Raw genomic sequence first — 23,184 nt, 5'->3', positions numbered from 1 at the left:
CATAGATGCGATGCATATATCAATCACCACACCAGGATAAAGGATCTACTTGCGTACATAGATTGCGACTTCAATGCATATGATGCCTTGTCATTTGCATCGGATCCCTCGAGTCTGTATCACAGCCGCTAGACGCGATCACACCTCGACCTCTTTCATCGTTTCCAGCACCCGTTCGATCGCGGCCTTTCCCAGCGGGACCCAAATCCATCGTCCTGTACGTCCTTCACTATCCAGCGCAGCCTCAACTACGAGCCCGTGATCCCGATATTCTCCTATCAAGGCATCGTATCGCTCTTCTTCTCTAGCTATAAACTTCTCTTTGGCAAGCGATTGCAGGATATCGTTGTCCACAGCGAAGATAGGCGAGATCTGATTGAGAGGGTAGGCCACATGATGAGCAGGATCCGGAGGGAGATTCTGAAGTTGTTTGACCAGCAGCAGCTTGAGTAGTCTGGCAGCCATAGGAGGTACTGATTTCAGGATCTGTAAAGCCCCTTCTTCGGAGATTCCGCTATGCGACGAAGAAAGCGATAAGGCTGACGAAGCTGATAACTTCAGATACGATAATTCTGTTGTATATGGAGCATATGTGGTCAAGTTGTGGTATATCCAGTTGTATCCTCGCGAAGTAGGTATATTCCCATCCCATCCTCCGGGCTCGTAGGAATGCGGCGGGCTATTGGTAAGGCTGGGAGAGAATAGTAAGGGCGTATGAAGATGGTCGAATGTCGCTATTATATGTATTCTAGGCGAAGAAGCTAGTAGAGAAAAGATTGAGAGGGTTATTGGTTTTCGTAAAGAAGGTGAATCCAAGTTATGGACGATCAAGTACAAGTCGTTCTTGGCAGTAGGATAATCTTTCTTTCGAGCCGACGGTATAGTTTCTGGAGGCAAGAAGTAAGAATATATTCGATTTGCCGATCGTTCAATTGTAGTTGATGTAGAGGCGGAGGAAGAGAGCTTGATACCTTGAGGTACAGATAGATTGTCTTCTATCGAATTTAAGATATCCCTTATACCCAGTCCAGGGAAATACCCATTGATCACAACTACGTTCCCCCTCTTGCTCAGTCTACGTTCGGCGAATCGATTGATCGTCGTTCTTTTCGAGCCGAAGCCGTAGAATAGTAAATTGAATCCTTGATCAAGTTCCAAATCCCACTGATCATACCGCTCTTGGAATTTCTCCGGTGGGCATAGAGCTGCGCGAGCCGTGGAGGAAGATGCGGTATATTGGTCGTATTGTATTTGGGATAATGGTTTAGCTAGAGCAGAGTAGGAGTTCCCGGAGGTTCGTGATGACCTAGCTGCGAAAGCGAAATATCGATCTGACTTGGTGATTCGTATTATGCCTTCCGGCCCATCTTCTCCTTCCCCTTGTTGATTCAGGATATTACGCTCTAGTATTTCCAGTGGATCTAACTTGCGCTTGTTGGGTGTCTTTCGAGGTGTCGTACCTCTACCTTTGGTGGGAATTTGAGAACCTTTCCTCTTTCTCGGAGTAGTCTTTCGATTATTGGGCGTCGAGCTCCCCACTAGACCCGTCTTAGCTCGTTTTGTCGGCGTTCCGTCCACGTCGTCTCCGTCTCGGTCATCTTCGATGTCGTCCTCGTCCTCGTCCTCGGAAGGTATGTCGAAACCATCCGCATCTTCTTCGTCGCCTGACGAAGAGCCGGATGAGTGATGGTCCGCGTAGCCAGTCAGGAATGATACGAGGTGCGATGCTGAGGATTCTCCGTGCTCGTGGTCGCGCTCATCTAGATTTAAGGGGTCGGGAGAAGCTGATGGAGAGGGACGAGCTCTTTTCGCCGGACGAGGGGCCATATTGGGATTGAGGTATTCTGGCTATATGTCAATCAAGCGAGCAGAAATCTCCCTTCCTCTGTTGCTTTACCTCACCCGCTGATTGTCTCAGTGTATCCGTGATGGTCGCATGGAATGAGATTCCGAATACAATGTTAGAAGTAAGAATCGGAAGTCGCGTCATCCACCGGAATCCGATCAACAGTCGCAATGTGATCGCATCGCGCGTCATATTCAACAAATCTCATGTTCATTCCTTCTGTACTTTCATCCATTTCCAAATCTGTGTCTATAACCATAGCGTATAGCAGGCTCAGTATGGCATCTTCGACGCCTAAGAAAGCGAGCAAGAAGGCAGATTCAGAGGAATATTCGCCTAAGAAAAGCCAAGAGAAGAAGAAAGTAGTCAAGAAGGATGAGAAGCCCGCTGGCAAAGACATAAGAGGATTTGTGAGTGCCGATCTATCTACAATAACACACGATGTCGTCCCTCCAACGCTGCACCGCAGATCTACATGCTGACAATCAATGAAACAGTTCGGATCAGGTGTATGTACATGCTGAGTAACTATCTCAGTGCATACACGAGCTGAAATCCTTTTTCGATGTGTAGGGATTTCAACAGCCCGCTTCCAGCTCATCGAAGACGGCGAACGGTACTGGAAAGAAACCTATTACCATAGGTATGTAGTCTGAGTCTCAAACTGTATTTGACGATACACCACTAAATTGCTTGTTATTCCTCAGACGACTCGGACGAAGAAGAGGGGACAGTTGGTAAGAAACCGGTACCAAAAGGCACAACATCGAAACATTTCCTATCTGCTTCGTCATCGGTATGTTACAGTCTTGTTGAGCCATTTACTATCAAGACCACCCGGTGGATCCTAGTCCTTTATCTTTCTTTCCTTTCCTTCAGGAGGGATTTTGGTGTATAAGTGCACGGAGTCAAGCTAATTGAATTCTGAAATGCAGAAAAAGCCAATAACGATCGATTCGTCCGATTCCGATTCTCCTGTACCTCCCCCGTCTTCCAAGAAGAAAGCACCCACACCCAAATCGAAAGCTATGCCCTCAGCATCCAACTCAAGCAAGCGCAAAGTCCTCGTTGATTCGGAGGAAGAGGACGAGGAGGTGGATGATGTAAAACCTGCTAAGAAGCGTCAGTCGGTAGGAGGTGGATTGAGCAGATCAGGAGGGAAGAAGCCTTCTTATGTGGATGAGAGCGAAAGCGATAGTGACAGTGAAGAGGAGGAAAAGCCTAACAAAGGTGCCAGTAAGGCTAAGTCGAAAGCCAAAAAGGAGAAATCTGTTTCTGTGAGTATGAGTTCTCTCCTGCCTCCCCCGCCTCGCCTGAGAAGGTCGCGGTGTCAGAATACAGCTGAGATTATCGATCTAGCCGATGAACGTTGATGATGAGAGCGAATCCGATGAAGATAATTTCATAGATGATGATGACGATGATATGCCCAAGAAGGGTAAAAGTAAAGCTAAACCCAAAGCTGCTCCGAAGAAGGCTACCCCCGCCAAGAAACCTGCACCTGCAGCGAAGGCAGCCAAGAAGGAGATTGATGAGGAGCAAGAGGTCAAAGAAGAGGTCAAGAAGCCGGCACCAAATAATAAGTAAGTGGGTCAACGATCTGAGGAGCTTTTACTGACCGATTGACCTGTTGGATTAGCTGGAGAGCCGCGGCTGCTGCACGAGCTGCCGGACCTAAGAATCCAGGATCGAAAGAAATACCTGAGGCAGAACCTGATTGCTTAGCAGGTCTGACATTCGTGTTTACTGGTGAAATGGAGAGTTTGGGTAGGGACGAAGCTGTGGAACTAGTAAAGAGGTATTCTGGGTGAGTCAGATTCTATCTATCATTCATTCCCTTTTTCAAGGCTTTAAGCTGAGTGATGATTCCGTTTGATGGTCGACAGAAAAGTCACAACGGCGCCATCAGGCAAAACATCATTCGTAGTCGTAGGTGAGAATGCCGGAGCAGCGAAATTGGCCAAGATTAAGGAAAAGAGAATCCCCACTTTGAGCGAAGACCAATTCTTCGAATTTATACGCGGTAGAAAGGGAGGACAACTGGATGAGAAGCAGCTGAAAGCGAAAGCAGCCGAAGAGAAGAAGATTGAACAGCAGGCCCTGGAAATGGAGAAGCGCGAGAAAGAGGAGGAGAAGGAACGGAAGCGGAAGGAGAAAGCTCTGCAAGGAACTGGTATCGCTGCCAAGTAAGCATATCTCCACGTCCTATGGTATCAGTGGTCTGCGAGATTGGGTCAGACTAATAAATTACGCCGCGGACATAGGAAGATCGCACCTCCTTCGTCACAGTTGTGGACCACCAAATATGCTCCTACCAATCTCAAGGAGATATGCGGGAACAAGACTGTTGTCGAACGACTAGGTATTTGGCTGCAAGATTGGTGAGCACGATCTCACAATGTATTGTGGCGGGGCTTTTTTCTGACATTGTCACTCCGATGCAGGCAAAAGAACTATAAATCCGGTTTCAAGAAGCCGGGCAAAGATGGCACGGGTATCTATCGAGCCATCCTCATTTCTGGACCCCCCGGTATCGGTAAAACGACTTCGGCACATCTGATGGCTAAAGAGGCGGGGTATAATCCCATAGAGCTAAATGCTAGTGATGCGAGAAGTAAGAAGCTGGTCGAGGTGAGCTAGTGTCCACAGTACAGCGGGCAGTCCAGCTCACCGTAAACTTTGCACCAGAACGCCACAAATATAGACAACACTTCGCTAGATGGTTTCTTCCAAGGAGGTGGCATACAAGTAGGTAAAACCCCGCAGATGTTTGCGAAAATGCCCTCATGGCTGACTTTGTCAATAGAGTACATCGGTGGCTGATGTCCGAGTCGATTCGAGAACTTGCCTCATCATGGACGAGGTAGACGGTATGTCGGCGGGTGATAGGGGTGGTGTTGGTGCCCTGAACACTTTGATCAAGAAGACCAGGGTGAGCTTCCAGCGCTCAAGGAATCTCGAAGGGCAGGAACCTCAAACTGACACATGGGTCTTCCGACAGATTCCCATGATCTTGATCTGCAATGATCGATCTTCCACCAAGATGAAACCGTTGATGTCGACCACATTCAACATGACTTTCAGACGGTAAGCCGTATCCTCTACTCAAATCGGAGATGCGTCGCTGACATGTATGAATCGGAAAGACCATCACCCGCTGAAATTAGATCGAGAATCATGTCTATCTTGTACAAGTGAGTTTCATGGAGAACGTGGTCAGGACGACGGCGCTAATGTACGTCACCGGCGATTGTAGGGAGAAATTGAAGATTCCTGCAAACGTCGTGGATGAGCTGGTCAAAGGTACAAATTCGGATATACGGCAGGTGTTGAATATGCTGTCGACTTTCAAGTTGAGCAAAGATCAGATGGACTTTGATGAAGGCAAGGAATTGTGCGTATACTGGTTTTGCTCTTTCGGCCAATTATCTGGCTGAGCGGATTGTGTTGATATTAACCTTGCCTCTCTCCTTAGAATCAAGATCAACGAGAAAAATACGATCATGACGCCTTTCACCATCACCGACAAGCTCACCGGACCGTATGCGTTCTCGAAGACTAGCAAAGAGACCTTGAGTGACCGGATGGAGTTGTATTTCCATGATTTCAGCTTTGTCCCTCTGTTCATACAGGTGAGTCACAAGGAGCGGCTTGAGTCACTGGCTATTAGCTCTAGCTTATCTGATCATTGTCGTTAGGAACATTACCTCAAAACCCAGCCTGCTTTGACGAACACCTTGAATGGGGGCGAACAGAACTTGAAACACCTTGAACTGGTTAGTAAAGCCGCCGACTCGATCAGTGATGGAGATCTGATAGATAGGATGATACATGGGTATGTGCACGATCCGGGTTGATAGGTCGCGGGCAGCGTGAACTTGCTGACGGCTCGTCTGCCATCCAGGTCGGAACAACATTGGTCGTTATTGCCTTTCCATGCAGTGCAGTCTACTGTCAAGCCCTCCTCATTGATCTACGGGCCTGGTCGACAAACGGGAGGTGGTGGATTTGGTTCTTGGGGTCCGTCCTTCCCTCAGTAAGTTTGCATCTGTTGCTCCCACTTTCTGTCTTTACTGTGGATACGATACCGGTCTTGACTGACCATGAAATGATTCTGTGGCTCAGGTGGCTCGGACAAAACTCCAAACAGGGTAAACTCCAAAGACAACTTACGGATATACAGATCCGTATGCGACTCAGGGTGTCCGGAGGCAGGACTGAGATCCGGGAGCAGTACATGCCTCTTCTGGCCAATAAAGTCATCATGCCCCTCGTCAAGCGCGGTAGTGTGAGTGACATCAGGTCGACAAGTCCTGAGATCTCGAGACCGATGCCTGATGTTTCGTTCTTGCAAATAGGACGCCGTCGATGAGACTATCGAGTACATGGACGAATACTATCTTGGAAAAGATGACTGGGATGCTTTGGTGGAGCTTGGTGTGGATACGATGTCTGAAAGTTTGATCAGCAAGAAGATACCGACTGCCACGAAGAGTGCATTTACCAGGCAGTGAGTGTTTCTCTTGGCGTCAAAATTTTCTGTGTAGCACAGGAGAGAGATGGGGAGGGCAACGTCTATCGGAGATCGAAAAAATGCTGATGAAATCTGGTTGTTTCTGCTCAATCAAGATATAATAAAGCGGATCACCCGATTGCGTTCCACAAGGGAGACATGTTCGCTGCCTCCAAGAAGAAGATTGCGGATCAAGGTCCTGCGCCCGATAATGAGGATGTTTTCGAGGTAAGTGCGACTCAGCATGGCAAAGCATCGCGTGGCGTAGAATATCCCATCAAGGAGAATGATCACACCACGGGGAACATTTTGATGAATAGGAAACAAAGCTGATACGCGTGTAATAATCTGCAGGAAGACGAACCAGTGCCTGATGAGCCGTCGGATAAAGGCGAAGCTGATGGCGATGGCGATGGTGACGACGAGGTGAATGATGTCAGTAAAGACAAATTGATCAAGGCTGTGAAACCCAAAGGAGCGGCTGCGAAGGGCAAAGCCAAGGGAAAGAAGTGATCCATTCCAAAACCTATACTTATAGTTATTATACATACGGTGACTTATCTTGTTAGCGCGTTAGCGGTGTTGTCGTGTCCCGATATGTGATTTATTTAGCTCGGCTATTGACTCCATAGTGTATAGGTCGCCTGCGATCAGCGATCTGTGTAGATCCCCAATGCAGGTTTCGTACGATCGTATGATCGCCGCTCAGTCCATCTCAGGGTTTGTGGTGCGTATTGTGGGTGTTTGTTAATTCGTTGGATGGCGTTTCATCAAGTTGAACGATCTTCTACCTCTACCTTCTATTGTAAGACCTGGAATATGAAACGCCTTGACGCCGAAAATGGGATCATGCACAACATATGAGATCATCTAACGTTGACTAGCTGATTTAAGTTACGTAGACTGAGTATCGTACGTTCATAGGCCATAGAGCCGGTCTCTTTACCTTTAGGCGAAGGCGAAGGGTACGATAATCAGCTCAGTGGATTTCAATATCGACCAAGTGGTGTGGCGCCATCTCGGTATAGTATAATTCGGTTGATCATTCTCGAGCTCACTGCCTTGCTTGAAGACGACAGGATTCCTCGACTTGGGACCCGTTCGAAACGAAGAGAGCGACACGAAGCCTCTGCATAATCGTCGGGGAATCGGTGACTTCTAGAGAGCATGGACGACGGAAATGTGGAGACTGGTTCTCCTTCTCCTTCTCCTTCGACTGCGACTTCCTACACAAGCTATGCCTCGACATCTATGAATGGCGAATCAACTTTTTGGACGGTATCTTCTTCGACAAGAATCTCATCTACTCTTACTTCTACTGTTAACTCCGCCACCTCTTCAGCCTCTTCGTTCTCCTCCGCCACCACCTCCTCAGCCTCAATCTCCAGCTCGAGCTCAAGCTCAAGCGAGATATGGCCCTCTTCCCTTGATCCGATCCACAGCACCGATCGTAATCCCCTAGACTCGACGGCTTTGCAGTCCCTGGCTAGATCATTACCCCTCTACCTAGCTATCGGGGGCGCAGTAGTAGGCGTGTTGATCCTCATAGCGCTGGGCAGTTGGTATCTCAGAAGAAGGAGAAGGAGGATGCGTTTTGGGGAGGATGCGGAAGAGGAAGGATGGAGGGTGATGAGATCTTACAGAGCTGAGAGCGAGAGCGCCTGCCAAGATGGTCGTGAGATTAGGAGGGGGAATGAGAGTGGGGGTCTGCAAGTAAAGGATCAAGGGGATTCTCGGACATCCAGGGCAGATGAGAAAGAGAAAGAAAGCACAAGTGAGTACAAGTGCATGAACTCGATACTGTAACTGGAAAAAGCTCGAGCTTATGGCTTATGATTGTGCCTATGCACCCATCGACTTCAGTCAAATCAAGCGAGACTGAATCAATCGGCACGGAAAAAGGACGTGAGCAGATAAGCTCAAATATGAGTGGAAGTACGATATATCAAACTCCGAAACAGAGAGAACAATCTTCATTCCAGACTTTGACCTTGCCCTCGGAAACGCCAACGAAGTTGAGAGTCAGTATCGACCAAGTCGATGCCCCATCACTTTCACCTTCACCTTCACCTTCACCTTCACCTATAGCTTCGCCTACGCCTACGCCGTCATCAAGTCCGATGTCAAGTAGAAGAGGATCGCACGAACGTCTCGTATAACCATATTGAACTGAAACGAAGTCACACTACTCTTATCTCATAGATTAGATGAATTGCGTAATCGAAAAATAGTATAATGTACCGCATATCGTGATAACACAATACTGCATGATCCGATGATCCAAAGCATCCATTCGATCTCACAGATGACTCGAATACATGCGCCAGCCTAATGATCCCAACAAGCGATTGATATATTGCAGACTATGATATGATACCTCCTTCTCTACTATGACTTGATATAGACTATCGAAATGAAGAGACCGTCCTTTTCCCCTTATATCCGAATACCACTTGTCATACAAACAAAGCCTTAATCAGGCGAGCGAATATCGACCATTCAATGGTCCTGATATTCTTCGCTCAAATTTCTTACAACAACAAGGACACAAGGGAGCACTGGCGAGATCTAGAAGCTGGAGTGTCAGAGCCAAGTCCCTAGAGGCTTAGAAACTCTTCTTGATTTCAAAAGGCGATCTGAGCTCTTCCAACAACCCATTACGTTTAGGAACAATCACACTCAGTCCATGTCCACCAAACTTCATACCCGCTATGGCCCTTTGTCTTTTATTCTCCCTATCCTTGTCCTTGTCCCTCTCACAGCTCAGACTAGTCATCGTCAATTTCCCTCCGGATCCCGTCGTAGCTGCCGACGGCAGGGATCGACTTGTTCCGGAGTCAGACAAAGATCGACCCAACGAAGCAGGCCTCAAACTTCGCTTGACTCCACTAGAGGGCGGTTGACCTAATCCGAGCGAAAGAGACCTCGAGCCCATGCTCATTGGCGAAGAAGTGAATGGTAATTTCAATGGTAAGGAGTGCGAGTAACCCAATGAAAGGTTCGAAAATGCTTCGGAAGGCGAAGTTGACCTGTCCATATCCATATATGCCGATGATGACGCGGTTGCTGCTGTTGAGGAAGCTGATGACGATGAAGGCCGTTCCGGTGAGTTGATAGTTAGCGTTATTGATGGAGCGTCCTTGGAGTGGACTGAAGGCTGAGCGATCGGCGGAGGGTTCAAAGGCGTAGACGAGACGGTTGGAGTAGAGCATTGAGATCCTAAAGGTCCGCCAACTTGCAATCCTGAGAAAGTCTGGTTGACAGGTGTGATAGGTGCATCTTCGGTCATTTCAATGTCCAGGAGTAAAGACGAAGAAGTTTCGGACTCTTCGCATTGACTGGAGATCGATGACGGCGGGGAAGAATAAAGTGTGGAAGCTGGACTCGAAACTGATCGGATGATCTCAGGACGAATTATGCGAGTAGGCGATTGCGGTCGAGGCTCATTATCGATATCGTCAAGAGCGAAGTCATCGACATCCCCATCACCGGCCCCGTCCCCATTGGCTTTCGCGTGCTCTCTTGCGAAATCTTCCGAAGTGAACGATCGACCTCTCTGCAAGAGCGATGCCGGACGGGGCATGAAAGTGGATGGTGCTGAGAATGGGAATGGCTTGCGTATCGAAGTAGGCAGGTTGAAAGAGAAGGTCAGGGCTGCAGTATGGGTCAATGGTCAGACTGATGTTGCGTTCGTTTGTGATAGTGCTTGAACTTACGAGATGAGAGACCGGATCCCGAATGAAGCTCCTCAGTGGTCCCTTGAGCATTGACCTGCAAATTGCTTGATAGCCTAGGTCAGGACAACATCGTCAGCATACACCTCACTTATTCGAGAACCGCTCTGAACTCACCTCAAAGCTTCTTGGAATGTTTGCGGCTTCTCATCACCATACAGACTATCCATACTGTGCTGTTGCCTATTCATCTTCTGTCCTCCCCCAAGAACAGCTAATCTCGGTCGTTGAGGCTTCATCACCGCGTCCACCTTGTCTTCCTGCGGCGGGATTATCGAATCTGAGATCTTCCTCCTATGGCCACCGATAGCATCCATACTCTCTTTCCTGGCCAGATCGAATAATCTCTGTCTGGTTGAGGTCCACGAGTGCCGCCATCCTGACGAGACTGCGATCGTGCATTTGGGCGTACTATCTGAATCCGACGAGGAAGTTGAAGCTGAAGACGAGGACGAGGACGAGGACGAGGACGAGGAGGACGTGCAGAATGTGAATCCATTGTCGTCTATTGATGGTGATCTACGTATTTCAGACGTTATAAGATGGGTGGTGATCTCGTCAATGGCGCTTGGGGGAGGAAGCGTTCCAGGAGGATAGGCGTTCCGTAATGCTCTCGGAGGATGAGCGAGATACTGTCGACATCATCAAGATCAGTACGTCATCTCTCTGTGATGCGACATAGATGCTGAAGCGTACTCACACTTTGCAATAAGCCATCTTCTTCTTCAGTCCATGCCCCTTCCGGTTCCCGTACGACTGGCTCGATGCACTTCTTCTCCCCAAGGACGATCTCGAGGGGCTTCATATCGAATGAAGGGGTGTCGGGAGTCATGACCATTGGACCCTGTTCAAAAGGTAATGGAGTAAATGGGTTTGGCGTATGAGGTGTGTGGACATCTTCAACCATCAAGAGTCTGCTCAATCGCACCCAATCAGCACATGTCAGGAAATGGTGTTGAGAAGTCTGCAACTCACGAAGATTTAGGTCCAGGAAGGGAAAGCGAAGGAAGGTTAGGTCGTCTGGTTTGCAAAGGCATCTTGAATCTGTGGGCGTGATTGTTGAGCTGTGAAGGGCAATGAAGCTGGGAGAGGCAGGTGATGGGCGATCTACGTCCGGTCTTTGCGATTTGGGCACGTCTCCCGTTACCCGATACAGGTGATGCCTGACACCTATATACCCGGGATCTGGACCGCGATGATGCTGAATATCTGAACCGCTATTGCGGGGCTGTGGTATTTTCGGTTGTCCAAGACCAAAGTAAACAACTAAACAAGATGATGGAATTCTGAATTCTGATATTGACCGTAGAATTTACTTCTGATTCAGAACTGCGAATATTCCAGTTCCGTCTAGATACAGTATTATAGTATGCAGTGTCCCTTCCGAATTGTTTAATGTCGAGGTTTCTAAGCGACTATAGCGGTTCTGAACGTTGAGCTGGCAGATTCCGAATGAATATTTCCTCCTCTAATTGTGTGGACTTGAACGACGAACGACTGGTGAGATTGTTGGTGGGTATGGGCAATTCGGACCGAAGATGAGTTATAGATGGGCGTTGAGATAGATAGCGGAACCGAATAATGATAAAGATGCTCTGGGAGAAAAAGACACACGTATACGTCTATGTATACGTTAAAGCGAGATATGGATATACGTAGTGAGAAAAGAAAAGAAAAGCGATGAAAACAAACGTAAGAACCTAAGATTTTCTTCCAAGAACCTTCGAGTCGACTTCTTGGTACAAGATATCCGCCCGCGGGTCGGGTCGAGACAATCGAGATTCTTCTGACGTCGTTCTTCGTTTCTGAATGCGCTCAATGGATAGGTCACGTACCGGACGTGGGAGAAGAGTGGTAGAGACTGACCGTGTCGTGGCGTTCTTCGATCACTTACTGGCGATGAAGCGATCTAGAAGGTGGCCAAGAAGGCATAAAAGACGCGTCGAGAAGAGGAGATGAGATTTACAGGTTGAAAGGTTGAAATTACGGTAGATAAAGTTTAAAAGAGTGGGATTACGTTGATATGAGGGATTTCGGCTTTTGGGTTGTCATACGACGATCGGTGAAAAAGACTACCAGAAAGCTAAGCAGAGAGGGGTTTGTCGCCTTAATGAGACAACAAGAAGAAGATCGAAGATGCCGAACAGAGACCTATTGTGCGAGAGGTAAAATGCAGCGAATTGGTTGGTGAACGGTTGCGAACACTATGAGATGCAAAATGATATCTGCTGGCTCAAGAAGTAAAGAAAGATAAGAAGTTCGATCGTTAAGGCAAGGCAAGCAGGTTGTGATAGCGGAAGCGGAAGCGGGGCAAGCGCCTATGTATGATGCTCAAACACTCAACCGGGACGATCTATCCTTCATCATGCCTTGATACCGGATCATGCGCTCAGACCACCAGGCAAAGCACTGACGTCGATGTAACAGGGTTCCTTCGCACGCACTCGGCCACTCGGTGCCTACCAATCAATCACGATTGGTTGGAATGGCACCAAAAGGCATCCCTCAAACGCCTCCTTCATGCCTTATGACCAGTCAATCCATAAGTGCCTTGAAGGGACAGCAGTGGTTTCCATGACAACCCAGACCAGACAAGTACCGAGAAGATCTGCTGTTGAGGAAAGCCAAGGGAGAGAGGGGGATTTGGAGGGATGGTATCAAGTCTCGGAAATATAACTAGGAACGTGGTGATTCTCATAGGTGTGTCGGGTAATTTACTTGGGATATTAAAGTTTAAGGAAAAGATTGACGCGTTTTAGTTATGTCATTTCGACGCGTCGCGCTCTTATGATCGTCTTCATGTTAATGCCAGCACACCTTGTACATCGGTGTGTACAGGTACGCATAAGAGTATGCGATCGAGTACGACACCAAGAGGGATTTGCGGGGGAGATAAGCTTGGCAAGCTATTCCCAAGCCAAACCCAAGTAGAAGCCCGAGCCTTCCCTTCCAGGCCTCTTCCTTGTGATCCCACGGAATGGTACTTGTTCTCATCCTCAAGTACGTACGTGTGTATCAAGTCAGTACAATTTGTGCCGATAATTGCCGTTCATCCGATCTGCCTATAACCTGCTGGTTACAATACGTATGGGTCACTGTGGAATCAAAAAGACGGCACGAGGAACGGTCCTGCTCTTGCGGTGGTATCGAATTTTCTCTGCTGGGATTGAGCCAAAAACAGCTGCAGTACGTGTTCAAGGTGCCTTCCCCGAGATCCGTTGACTATCGCGGACCTGGTAGTCGTCGTCGACCTTTGTGCGGTTTGTCACTGAACCTTGTTGTATGTCACCGAGGTACGATGCCATTATTCCTGAGCATCCCGGATCGACCTGTGACTCGCTTTCGAAGCTTCGACGATCAACCACACTCTGCTGGAGGAAACGCGATAACCAAAGTCATTTGCATATCGCACTCGCCAGGACATCCTTTCTCATGATGCCTGAGCCGCCTCTGACAACCCGATGTCTCTGTGCCTTTGTTCTGTCTCTCTCGGACTTTCTCCTTTCGACATCCTTTGAGACGGTTCAAATCACGCAATCCCGCCTTCAAAAGAAGAATATGGTCCGATGTCTCGACTCTGCCTACGGGGGTATAAGCTCGACCCCTTCTTTTGCCGAAGTTCTCTCGGCTGAGATGGACGTCAAGCACCTGTATATCCCACTTCCTAATCTAATGGTTCCAAGACCTGAGCTGCGAATTATTTTGTATAAGTCACTCATTTTCGACTCATTTGCCGCTTTATCGCGACTTACCCAGCAAATACAAGAATTCGTCGTAAAAGTAGACTTAATCCAACATCACGAATCACGACTCGCAAAGCACAAATCTCGTATAAAAAATAGTCGTCGTTCGATCAATCATCAATCATCAACCACTAATCAGAGTTTACGAATTGCACAATCACTAGCGAGCAATTAACAGTCTCTAGACGGAAACCTGCTAATGACACTCAACCTAGCGCCTTATTCTCCTGAAGCTCATTCCGCGGGGATAGAAGCCTCAACCTCACCAAATTCCAAGATCATCCAGACTCCCTTCGCTGGAATGATCGACAGCTCAGCCGTGTCCGTAGCCGTAGCCGTACCCGTAAAAGAAGTTACAGCAGATGCAGAACAAGGTACAATTCCTTTTCTATCCAAACACAAGTTCTCACGCTTCATTACCTCCTCGCCTACGCCGAAATCGATAACTACGAACGAACAAGTGAGATACGGCGAAGTACCTTCGCCCAAAAGGCCAAATACTCCTTCAAATTCACTTATCGCAAGTCAAGTCACCCGCTACGGTCACGTTGACGGTAAAGGTGACGGGACTGTCACTGGGATTGAGATTAGCCAGTCGTCATCCAGCACACAGACTTCTTATGCTCTGAGCAGGGATAGTGCCCTAGCTGATTTCTTCAGAGGTTCAGCGGAAGTTACCCCCTTGCCCCGTCTCGGAGATCAGGATCCGTCGCAGGGGTATTTCATCGGTTGGGACATCACGCCAGCAAACGTCAATCTCGATGAGAATGTCAATGTCGATGTCAATTTTGATGGTCGAGTGAATCTACAGGGATGTGTAAGTGAGACGGAAATTGGATGGAGCAAATTAGGAGTTAGAGCATGTAGTTTGAATGGAGCTTTCACTGTGACTGAGTGGTCCAACGAAGTGAAAGGTAGGGCTGGAAGGAGAGGAAGAGGATTAGGATGGTTGACGATTTGATCAGCTGCTATTGAGCTGGACGATGCTTCACTGGACGTAGTGAGTCGACACTTCAAGGTGTCCCCAATTACCCGCCGTCGAGCAAAAGTTGGTCCTTGTAGATAGATAGCATCAGAGTCAATTTCCCGAGTAGTATGAATGTAATGAATGCGGAGGACAGTGTTATGTAATATTTGATGGCTGGAATCGAGAACATTACGTTCAATGCTTCACGCGACGCGTTTTGACCCTGAATGGTCGAGAGTGGGTTGGTTGATTTCCTATTTTACGATTTTGCCATCTCCATCTTCCACCTCGAAAACACAATATATTCACCTGCTTCGAGCGTTAGAATACACTTCACCTTCGGTTCTCTGGTCCGTCTTCCCTCGTGGTGTTCATTGTACTGTATCAACATGTCGTTCAGGGGGTCTTTTCGGGGAAGAGGCAGAGGTGGTAACGGGTCCAACACACGATTTACCGGTAAAAAACGATCAGCCCGCGGAGGAGGTGTAGCGTATGGTATTGATCGACCGGCACCGAAAAGAGAAGATGATGGGACTGCCATAGCTGAGAAGTTCGAGGAAGTCAAAGTCCAAGATGAGATAGACGAGAAGTTGGGGTTCTGGAGGTTTGAGAGTTTCAGAGCGGATGGGGAGAAGAAGATCGGTTGGTTGGTCAATATGCATCAAGTGAGTCATTGAATGAATGTGGGATCACATCCTCGATGATCTCTCTCTTGCTTGTTGGCGAAGTGCCGTTGTGATGAGAGAATGGACGAAGGAGCCCGTGAGCTGATGAGAACGATATGATGCAGACATTGATACAGAGCTCGACGGTTACCGGCGGACTGGCGGCTGTGGACTTTTACTTCATACAGGACAATGGAGGGATGTTCAAAGCGACGATACCGTATGAGCCATACTTTTACGTCACTTGTCGGGTGAGTGCATAATCTCATCCTTCGAATAAGGTTACATGAGTCAGACTTAATAAGCTGATCGTGTTCTTACTAGGCTGGCACAGAAACGATGGTGGAGGAATGGCTGTTGAAGCGATTTGAGGGTGTTCTAGTTCGTGTGGAAAGGGAGAAGAAATGGGACCTCAGCTTGGTAAGCAGAAGCACAGCATCCTAATATTGACGGAGTGCTGATTATCTCGGTCCTCTAAGCCAAATCACCTGTTATCAGCACCGCCGATATTTCTCAAGCTATTTTTCCACAACACATCCGACTTGCAATCGATACGGCGAGAGCTCTTGCCCTTAGCAGAAGCCAATTCGGCAAAATTCACCGCTGTCGACGCCTATGCCGATGTCGTGGGTGCGGAGAACGCTATGAACGGTCATGGAGATGATCAAGGGGAGAAAGCTTGGGGAGCGGAAGATGAAGGTCGTAAACGTCGCGATAGGGAGCCTTCGGAATGTATAATAGATATAAGGGAGCACGATATCAACTACTATTTACGAGTAGCGATTGATCTCGGTAAGTAATACAATCACTTCTTCCTCTTCTTCAGCTGCGAGGCAAAGCTGACAGCTTGTATGATGGCGATGGGCAGATGTCCGAGTCGGTCTGTGGTATAATGTGATATCTCATACAGGTATAATCAGTCTAGAAAGGATAACGTCTTTAGTCAAGCGAGCGGAACCGGTAGTCATGGCGTATGATATCGAAACTACCAAGCAACCGTTGAAGTTTCCGGATCAACAAACGGATCAGATTATGATGATATCGTATATGATCGATGGTCAAGGGTACTTGATAACGAATAGAGAGATCGTATCGGAAGACATAGATGACTTCGAATACACACCGAAGGATGAATACCCTGGAGACTTCACCATTTTCAACGAACCGGACGAGGTGAGTTGACATCTAAGGGGCACTTGAACTCCCAGCTGAGAGCTTGACATATCGTAGCCCGCGGTCATACGGCGTTGGTTCGAGCATATTCGAGATTCAAAACCGACTGTCATGGTCACATACAATGGTGACAGTTTCGATTTCCCCTTCGTTGATGTCCGAGCCAAAATACACGGAATAAGCATGTATAATGAGATTGGTTTCAGACCAGATATAGAGGATGAGTACAAATGTAGGGGCATAATACATATGGATTGTTTCAGGTAAGCTCTGGCACGTCTGTCCTGCAACGCGAAGCGATTGCTGATGGGTTTGGTCCATTGATGGTAGATGGGTGAAGCGAGATTCGTATCTGCCGCAAGGAAGTCAAGGTCTCAAAGCTGTCACCAAAGCCAAGCTGGGTTACAATCCTACAGAATTAGATCCTGAGCTCATGACGCCGTGAGTGGATTCTGAGCTTTCTCGCTTCACGGTCGCAGGACTGATGAAGCAGTTTCATAGGTACGCAATAGAGCAACCACATCTTCTCGCTCAGTACTCCGTGTCCGACGCTGTGGCGACATATTACCTGTATATGAAATACGTCCATCCTTTCGTCTTCTCGCTATGTAACATCATTCCTCTAAATCCGGACGAAGTGCTAAGGAAAGGTTCTGGTACTCTTTGTGAAACCCTTTTGATGGTACGTTCTGCTGGGAGTAAGTGGAATTCAGGGCTGATGTGATGATGACAGGTTGAAGCCTACCAAGCACATATTATAATGCCAAATCGACACGAAGAACCGCATGGCGTGACTTATGAAGGTCATTTGCTAGCTTCAGAAACATATGTCGGTGGTCACGTAGAAGCGCTGGAAGCAGGGGTCTTTAGAAGCGATATACCGACACATTTCAAGATGGAACCCAGTGCTTGTCAACAGGTAAACCAGCTTTTTGATATGTTGCTGGTTCCAAAAGCTGAATCGCTCTTATAGCTCATCGATGATCTGGATGCGGCTTTGAAATTCTCGTTGATCGAGGAAGGAAATATCAAGCTGGAAGACGTGGAAAACTACGAGGAAATCAAGGATCAAATACAGTCAGCACTCGAGCTCATGCGGGATAATCCGAACCGGATGGACAAGCCCCTAATCTACCATCTCGACGTTGCGGCGATGTACCCCAACATTATGTTGTCGAACCGTTTACAGCCGGATTCCATGAAAGACGAGGCAGCCTGTGCGGTATGTGATTACAATAGACCCGATAAAACATGCGACCGAAGGCTGGAGTGGGCCTGGCGGGGGGAGTATTTCCCGGCGAAACGGGACGAAGTCAACATGGTCAGATACGCTCTTGAACAGGAGATGTTCCCACCCAAATATCCTAATGGACCGAAGAGACGCTTCATCGATTTACCTCAAGGCGACCAATCAGCTCTTATACATAAGCGGTTGGGTGATTATTCTAGAAAGGTTTACAGGAAGACGCACGAGACTAAGATCATAAACAAGACATCGATCATCTGTCAAAGGGAGAACTCCTTCTATATCGACACTGTACGAGCCTTCCGAGATCGACGGTACGAGTACAAGGGGTTGCACAAGACATGGAAGAAGAACTTAGACAAGGCGTTTGAAGAAGGAGGCGCTGTCAGCGCTGTCGACGAAGCTAAAAAGATGATTGTCTTATACGACTCGCTGCAGCTGGCACACAAATGTATTCTGAACTCGTTCTATGGATACGTCATGAGAAAAGGGGCAAGATGGTACTCCATGGAAATGGCGGGAATCACCTGTTTGACAGGAGCTTCGATCATCCAGATGGCTCGACAATTAGTGGAACAAATCGGCAGACCGCTAGAACTGGATACAGACGGTATTTGGTGTATGCTTCCCGGCGTTTTTCCTGAAGACTTCAAATTCAAGTTGAAGAACGGGAAATCTTTTGGTGTTTCTTACCCATGTACGATGCTGAACCACCTCGTCCACGCTCAATTCACCAACGACCAGTATCACGAATTGGTAGATAAGGATACTGGAAAATACGAGGTTCGAAAAGAGAATAGTATTTTCTTTGAATTGGACGGGCCTTACAAAGCGATGATCCTACCTTCCTCGAAAGAAGAAGATAAGTTACTGAAGAAGCGATACGCAGTATTCAACCCTGATGGATCTTTGGCGGAGTTGAAAGGGTTCGAAGTGAAAAGAAGAGGAGAATTGCAATTGATCAAGATCTTCCAGTCCCAAATATTCGACAAATTCTTGCTGGGGACGACCACCGAAGAGTGTTACGCAGCTGTAGCTGAAGTGGCCGACCAATGGCTTGACATCCTCCAGTCCAAGGCTGCTTCTTTGGACGACGACGAATTGGTCGAGCTGATTGCGGAGAATCGAAGCATGTCGAAAACCTTGGCAGAATATGGAACTCAAAAATCCACATCGATCAGTACCGCAAGACGATTGTCAGAGTTCTTAGGTGAACAAATGGTGAAAGACAAAGGTCTCTCATGTCGATTCATCATATCTGCCAAGCCCAATGGGGCGCCTGTAACGGAACGAGCGATCCCTGTAGCGATCTTTACAGCTGAAGAACCGGTCAAGAGGCATTTCTTGAAGAAATGGCTTAAGGACAATAGTCTAACGGATTTCGATCTTCGAACGATCTTAGATTGGGCGTACTATACGGAGAGATTAGGCTCGGTCATTCAGAAACTCATCACTATCCCTGCTGCCCTGCAAAAAGTGGCCAATCCCGTCCCGAGAATCCGACATCCCGATTGGCTTTTCAAGAGAGTAGCTGCGAAAGAGGATAAACTTCAACAGCATAAACTCACGGCTATGTTCTCCAGAATGAAGACTGAAGTCAAGCCCGCTGATATCAAAGGCGACATCGAAGACATAGGCAAACCCAGAGCCGGACCAAAGATGGCCATGATCAAGAAAAAGAAAGTTGTCCGAGAAAGAACACCGGAGCCTGTGCCGGATCCCACCGAAGATTACCCAGACTACATCAGAGTGATGAAAGCTCGTTGGCGAAAACAACGGATAGAACGTGCGCGAGCAAGGAAACAAGGCCAGAGACAAGATGGAACGGTTTCATCTATGCTACGTACGAGATCCATCAACTTAGCGTCGAGGCAATGGGACATCATCCAAATTGCGTCGACCAGTCGGCCTGGAGAGTTCAGGTTGTGGTTAGCCATCGACGGGACTTTCCAATCCGTTCGCCTGAGAGTGCCCAGGGAATTTTACCTGAATTTCAAGACATTACCGATAGAAGGCACCTTTTCAGACCGATACCAAACAACATCGGTAGCTCGAGTCCTACCTCGTGGTCAAGCGGCAAGGCATCTTTTCAGATTATTGGTCGATGAAGCATTGTATGTCGAGGGCGAATCACATTTTTCAAGTATGATAAACAACCCAAATGTGGACGGCGCCTACGAGCTGCAAGTTCCCCTTGTCGTCCGAGCGTTGCTGCAATTCGGTACGAGCTGTACGTTAAAGACTAGTTCCATGGGAGGGCTGAACAGAGGTCTGGATAAAGGATTCGATCTCTCAGAGCTGGAGAGACCAGGCACGAGTGTTTTGAGGCATAAATACCTAGACGAAGGCAAAGGTATCAAGTACCACTTCCTGTATCACGCAACATTCAATTCTCGACATCTGCTCGCCCTCTTCTCGCCCGGTGAAGCGGTCAGAACTTACGTTGTGGATGCTTCAAGAACTCCGGAAAGACTTCCCAATCCTTCGAGATGGTACACGGAACGCCTTGAAAAAGCCTCCAAAGGTCTGTTCTCATATGCAGACGAGGTCGAATTCGTCACAAATTATTACAAAAACGAATTGTCTGCTTTGAGGCAATTATCCAAGGATCTTCAAAGCATCCGACATGGTTTGAATGTAATCACACTCTGCTCACCATTCGAACACTCTTACTACCAAGTGGTCTCACCGGTATTCTCAGAGTTCCCATTCATCACCTTCAAAGGGTCCGAGGAGAAACCCAGTTTGGGTTGGCTAGTCCAGACTTCGAGAAGGATGATCAGCCAGTATCTGAAGCTGTCAAGCTGGATCAAAGCGCAAATCGAAGTGGCAGCTCACTACGACGTCCCAGTCGGGAATTTAGGTCAAGATGCGCCTGTATTTTTGGCTGACATCGAATTCGCACGAAGGTTGAAACAGCAAGATATGCTCTTATGGTGGTCTGCCTCTTCGCGGCCTGATTTAGGCGGTTCCGAAGAAGATGCCAATCTGAGCGAAGAATTGGTAACGCCCAGGATGTCGACAAAAGGATGTTACTCGTCCGTGGTTTTAGAGATGGAGATTGCAGATCTCGCCATAAATGCGGTGCTGCAATCTGCCTTGGTGAACGAAATGGAAGGCTCAGGAGCAGGAGCACTGGCCTTCGACTCCGCCTCGCATAATTTGGACGAATACGCCAAAGGAACAGCCAATACCTCGGTCATGCTTGGTGATGCGGTATTATCGACACAAACGTTCGGCGTTCTCAAATCGATGGTCCGATCGTGGTTCCTCGATAAAGCCCGAGCGCACGTAAAGGGAATATATTCGACTCCAGCCGATCTAGTCGTTGATCAATTTTGGAGATGGATTAGTTCCTCATCGAGCAATATGTTCGAACCGGCTCTGCAGCGATTCTTGCACGGTCTCATGCGGAAGACATTCCTCCAGCTCTTAGCAGAATTCAAGAGGCTTGGCACTCAAGTGGTATATGCGGATTTCAACCGGATCTTCCTGCTCACTACTAAACCTGATGCTGGTAGTGCTTACGCATTTGCGAAATACTTGGTGACCGCTGCGAACTCCCAAGAACTATTCAGGCATTTAGTGATCGACGTGACTCAGTTCTGGAATTATCTGGCGTGGATGGACGTCGCGAATTTCGGGGGAGTCAAAGTAACGCCTGAGATCGCTGCGTCTCGAAATCCACCTGCCTCAAAATTCGAGATCTCGATGGACTGGAACATCCAATCATTCTTGCCTGGTATCCTACAACCGATTTTTGAAGAGAATGTCGCTCAGTTCATCTTCAAGTTATACGGTGCCAAGCGGTCTTCTCATGATGAAAGGGAACCGCTCAAGGTGATACATAACCTCAATATCGATTTACCGGGAGAAAACACGTCAACTATCAACCCAGCAAAGGAGAAAGAGTTCGCCCAGGGTAAAAAGTCAATATCGCACGATCTGACCAAGAGGTTATTGAAAGATATCATGTCAGTCAAGAAATTACAGATCCAATCGCATACAGATGAAGTAGCTGCCGAATCATTACTTTTCCCTTCTTTACCTGGATCAAGATTCGATTTGTACCACGCCACTACCAAACTCAACCCTGTTTTAGAGCTTGTCAAGTCGATCCTTGAAGTGTTCAGCTTAGACAAAGAACACATGATCGAAATTCAAATCTTGAAGAAGAATTTGTTAGACCTAATCGGAGTCAAGGAATTTTCACAGGAATCGACATTCCATAATCCGTGTGCGGCGGATGATAGTCTGCAAATCAACATGATCATCTGCAAGAAATGTAATTCCCTAAGAGACATTGATCTGTGTCGGGATCCAGATAGACTTCCTTCGTGGGATAATGAGAACAAGGAGCTCTTATCGCCTCCAAGGAAGAATTGGGTTTGTCATGTGAGTTCAAGTCCGAGTTCTCCTCTGTCCATACTCATCAACCGTCTTACATGAGTCAAAGCTAATTTTGTGGATCTCAATTTCTTCTTGTCCCGCAGAGATGTGATTCGGAATATGATAAATTCCAGATTGAGCAGCCTTTGATCGAAAACATAGCCAAGATGATCACTTCTTACCAAACTCAAGATGTAGGTTTTCAGGCTGCAATGTCTTCTTGTTAAGAATTTCGCTGATATGAATCGATACGATCCTTCGATACGATAGGTGATCTGTATGAAATGCTCTACTTCGAAATCTGACAATCTGGCTGCGACATGTCATTGTGGAGGATCGTTCAAGTCGTCTCTGAACAAGAATGAGATGAAGTTGAGATTGAGAATGATCAGAAGTGGTAAGCGTCGATCCTGTTCTTGCTTGCTACGACAGCGGTGAACATGAGCTGACAGAGTGTCCGCACGCAGTTGCTATATATCACGAGTTGCCTTTGGTCGGAAGTTTCGTGGAGGAGGTTTTGAGTCGCTGGTAGAGAATGACCAGGGGTAGTGATCGCCTTCTTATGCTTTTGCGGATTATGCAAAGCTTCCTTCGGTTGGATTACATCTTTTTATTGTTCTTATATATATGTCGTTCTATATTCAGTATATATGCAATCATCGTAAATATTGCCTTCTGTTGAAGTCGTAGCACCGTGGCGTCATTGTTGGTCGTAAAGTTCGTCCGCCTCCGACCCGTTCGCATATGTCCTTATTCATCCTCCCGTCCTCTCCCTCTCCCTCTCTCTCCTCTCTCTCTCCTCCTCTCCTCTCTCTCTCCCTCCTCTCTCCCTCCTCTCCCTCCTTCTCCTCCTCTCCCTCTCTCCCTTCCTCCTCCGGCCCTTCCCCTCCGCCTGCATTGACTTCTCG

At 47.7% G+C, this 23,184-nt stretch overlaps 6 protein-coding genes across 6 annotated transcripts; 4 read left to right on the top strand and 2 right to left on the bottom strand.

The window, feature by feature from the left end:
• Positions 1-138: 138 nt before the first annotated feature.
• On the bottom strand, positions 139-1,827 carry I303_100783 (uncharacterized protein; the record flags this gene model as incomplete). The annotated part of the gene is made up of 1 exon (XM_018404153.1): positions 139-1,827. The coding sequence occupies one exon, from the start codon at positions 1,825-1,827 to the stop codon at positions 139-141; it is 1,689 nt and encodes a 562-aa protein (XP_018266807.1).
• A 297-nt stretch (positions 1,828-2,124) lies between these two features.
• Positions 2,125-6,872, top strand: I303_100782 (uncharacterized protein; the record flags this gene model as incomplete). The annotated part of the gene is made up of 21 exons (XM_065968200.1): positions 2,125-2,256; positions 2,420-2,489; positions 2,554-2,642; positions 2,782-3,123; positions 3,206-3,429; positions 3,486-3,653; positions 3,733-4,032; positions 4,111-4,227; positions 4,291-4,477; positions 4,535-4,594; positions 4,653-4,778; positions 4,848-4,933; positions 4,993-5,040; positions 5,103-5,240; positions 5,322-5,478; positions 5,545-5,681; positions 5,751-5,882; positions 5,972-6,134; positions 6,205-6,356; positions 6,476-6,587; positions 6,714-6,872. 21 exons carry the CDS (start codon positions 2,125-2,127, stop codon positions 6,870-6,872), a joined length of 3,099 nt encoding a protein of 1,032 aa, XP_065824272.1.
• A 654-nt stretch (positions 6,873-7,526) lies between these two features.
• On the top strand, positions 7,527-8,518 carry I303_100781 (uncharacterized protein; the record flags this gene model as incomplete). Its single annotated transcript, XM_018404151.1, has 2 exons — positions 7,527-8,133; positions 8,223-8,518. The coding sequence occupies 2 exons, from the start codon at positions 7,527-7,529 to the stop codon at positions 8,516-8,518; spliced, it is 903 nt and encodes a 300-aa protein (XP_018266805.1).
• A 446-nt stretch (positions 8,519-8,964) lies between these two features.
• On the bottom strand, positions 8,965-11,130 carry I303_100780 (uncharacterized protein; the record flags this gene model as incomplete). The annotated part of the gene is made up of 5 exons (XM_065968199.1): positions 8,965-10,013; positions 10,076-10,149; positions 10,211-10,725; positions 10,794-11,007; positions 11,069-11,130. The coding sequence occupies 5 exons, from the start codon at positions 11,128-11,130 to the stop codon at positions 8,965-8,967; spliced, it is 1,914 nt and encodes a 637-aa protein (XP_065824271.1).
• A 2,905-nt stretch (positions 11,131-14,035) lies between these two features.
• On the top strand, positions 14,036-14,797 carry I303_100779 (uncharacterized protein; the record flags this gene model as incomplete). Its single annotated transcript, XM_018404149.1, has 1 exon — positions 14,036-14,797. One exon carries the CDS (start codon positions 14,036-14,038, stop codon positions 14,795-14,797), a length of 762 nt encoding a protein of 253 aa, XP_018266803.1.
• A 395-nt stretch (positions 14,798-15,192) lies between these two features.
• Positions 15,193-22,808, top strand: I303_100778 (DNA polymerase epsilon catalytic subunit A; the record flags this gene model as incomplete). The annotated part of the gene is made up of 13 exons (XM_018404148.1): positions 15,193-15,468; positions 15,594-15,719; positions 15,793-15,888; positions 15,948-16,260; positions 16,337-16,641; positions 16,699-16,904; positions 16,972-17,082; positions 17,143-17,323; positions 17,375-17,560; positions 17,615-22,282; positions 22,381-22,470; positions 22,547-22,673; positions 22,744-22,808. The coding sequence occupies 13 exons, from the start codon at positions 15,193-15,195 to the stop codon at positions 22,806-22,808; spliced, it is 6,750 nt and encodes a 2,249-aa protein (XP_018266802.1).
• Between the last annotated feature and the right edge of the window lie 376 nt (positions 22,809-23,184).

This window comes from Kwoniella dejecticola, chromosome 1, assembly GCF_000512565.2.
Source record: "Kwoniella dejecticola CBS 10117 chromosome 1, complete sequence".
NCBI classification, from domain to species: domain Eukaryota; kingdom Fungi; phylum Basidiomycota; class Tremellomycetes; order Tremellales; family Cryptococcaceae; genus Kwoniella; species Kwoniella dejecticola.
Note: the sequence above shows the minus strand (reverse complement) of the source record. Positions and strands in the feature narration are given on the sequence as shown.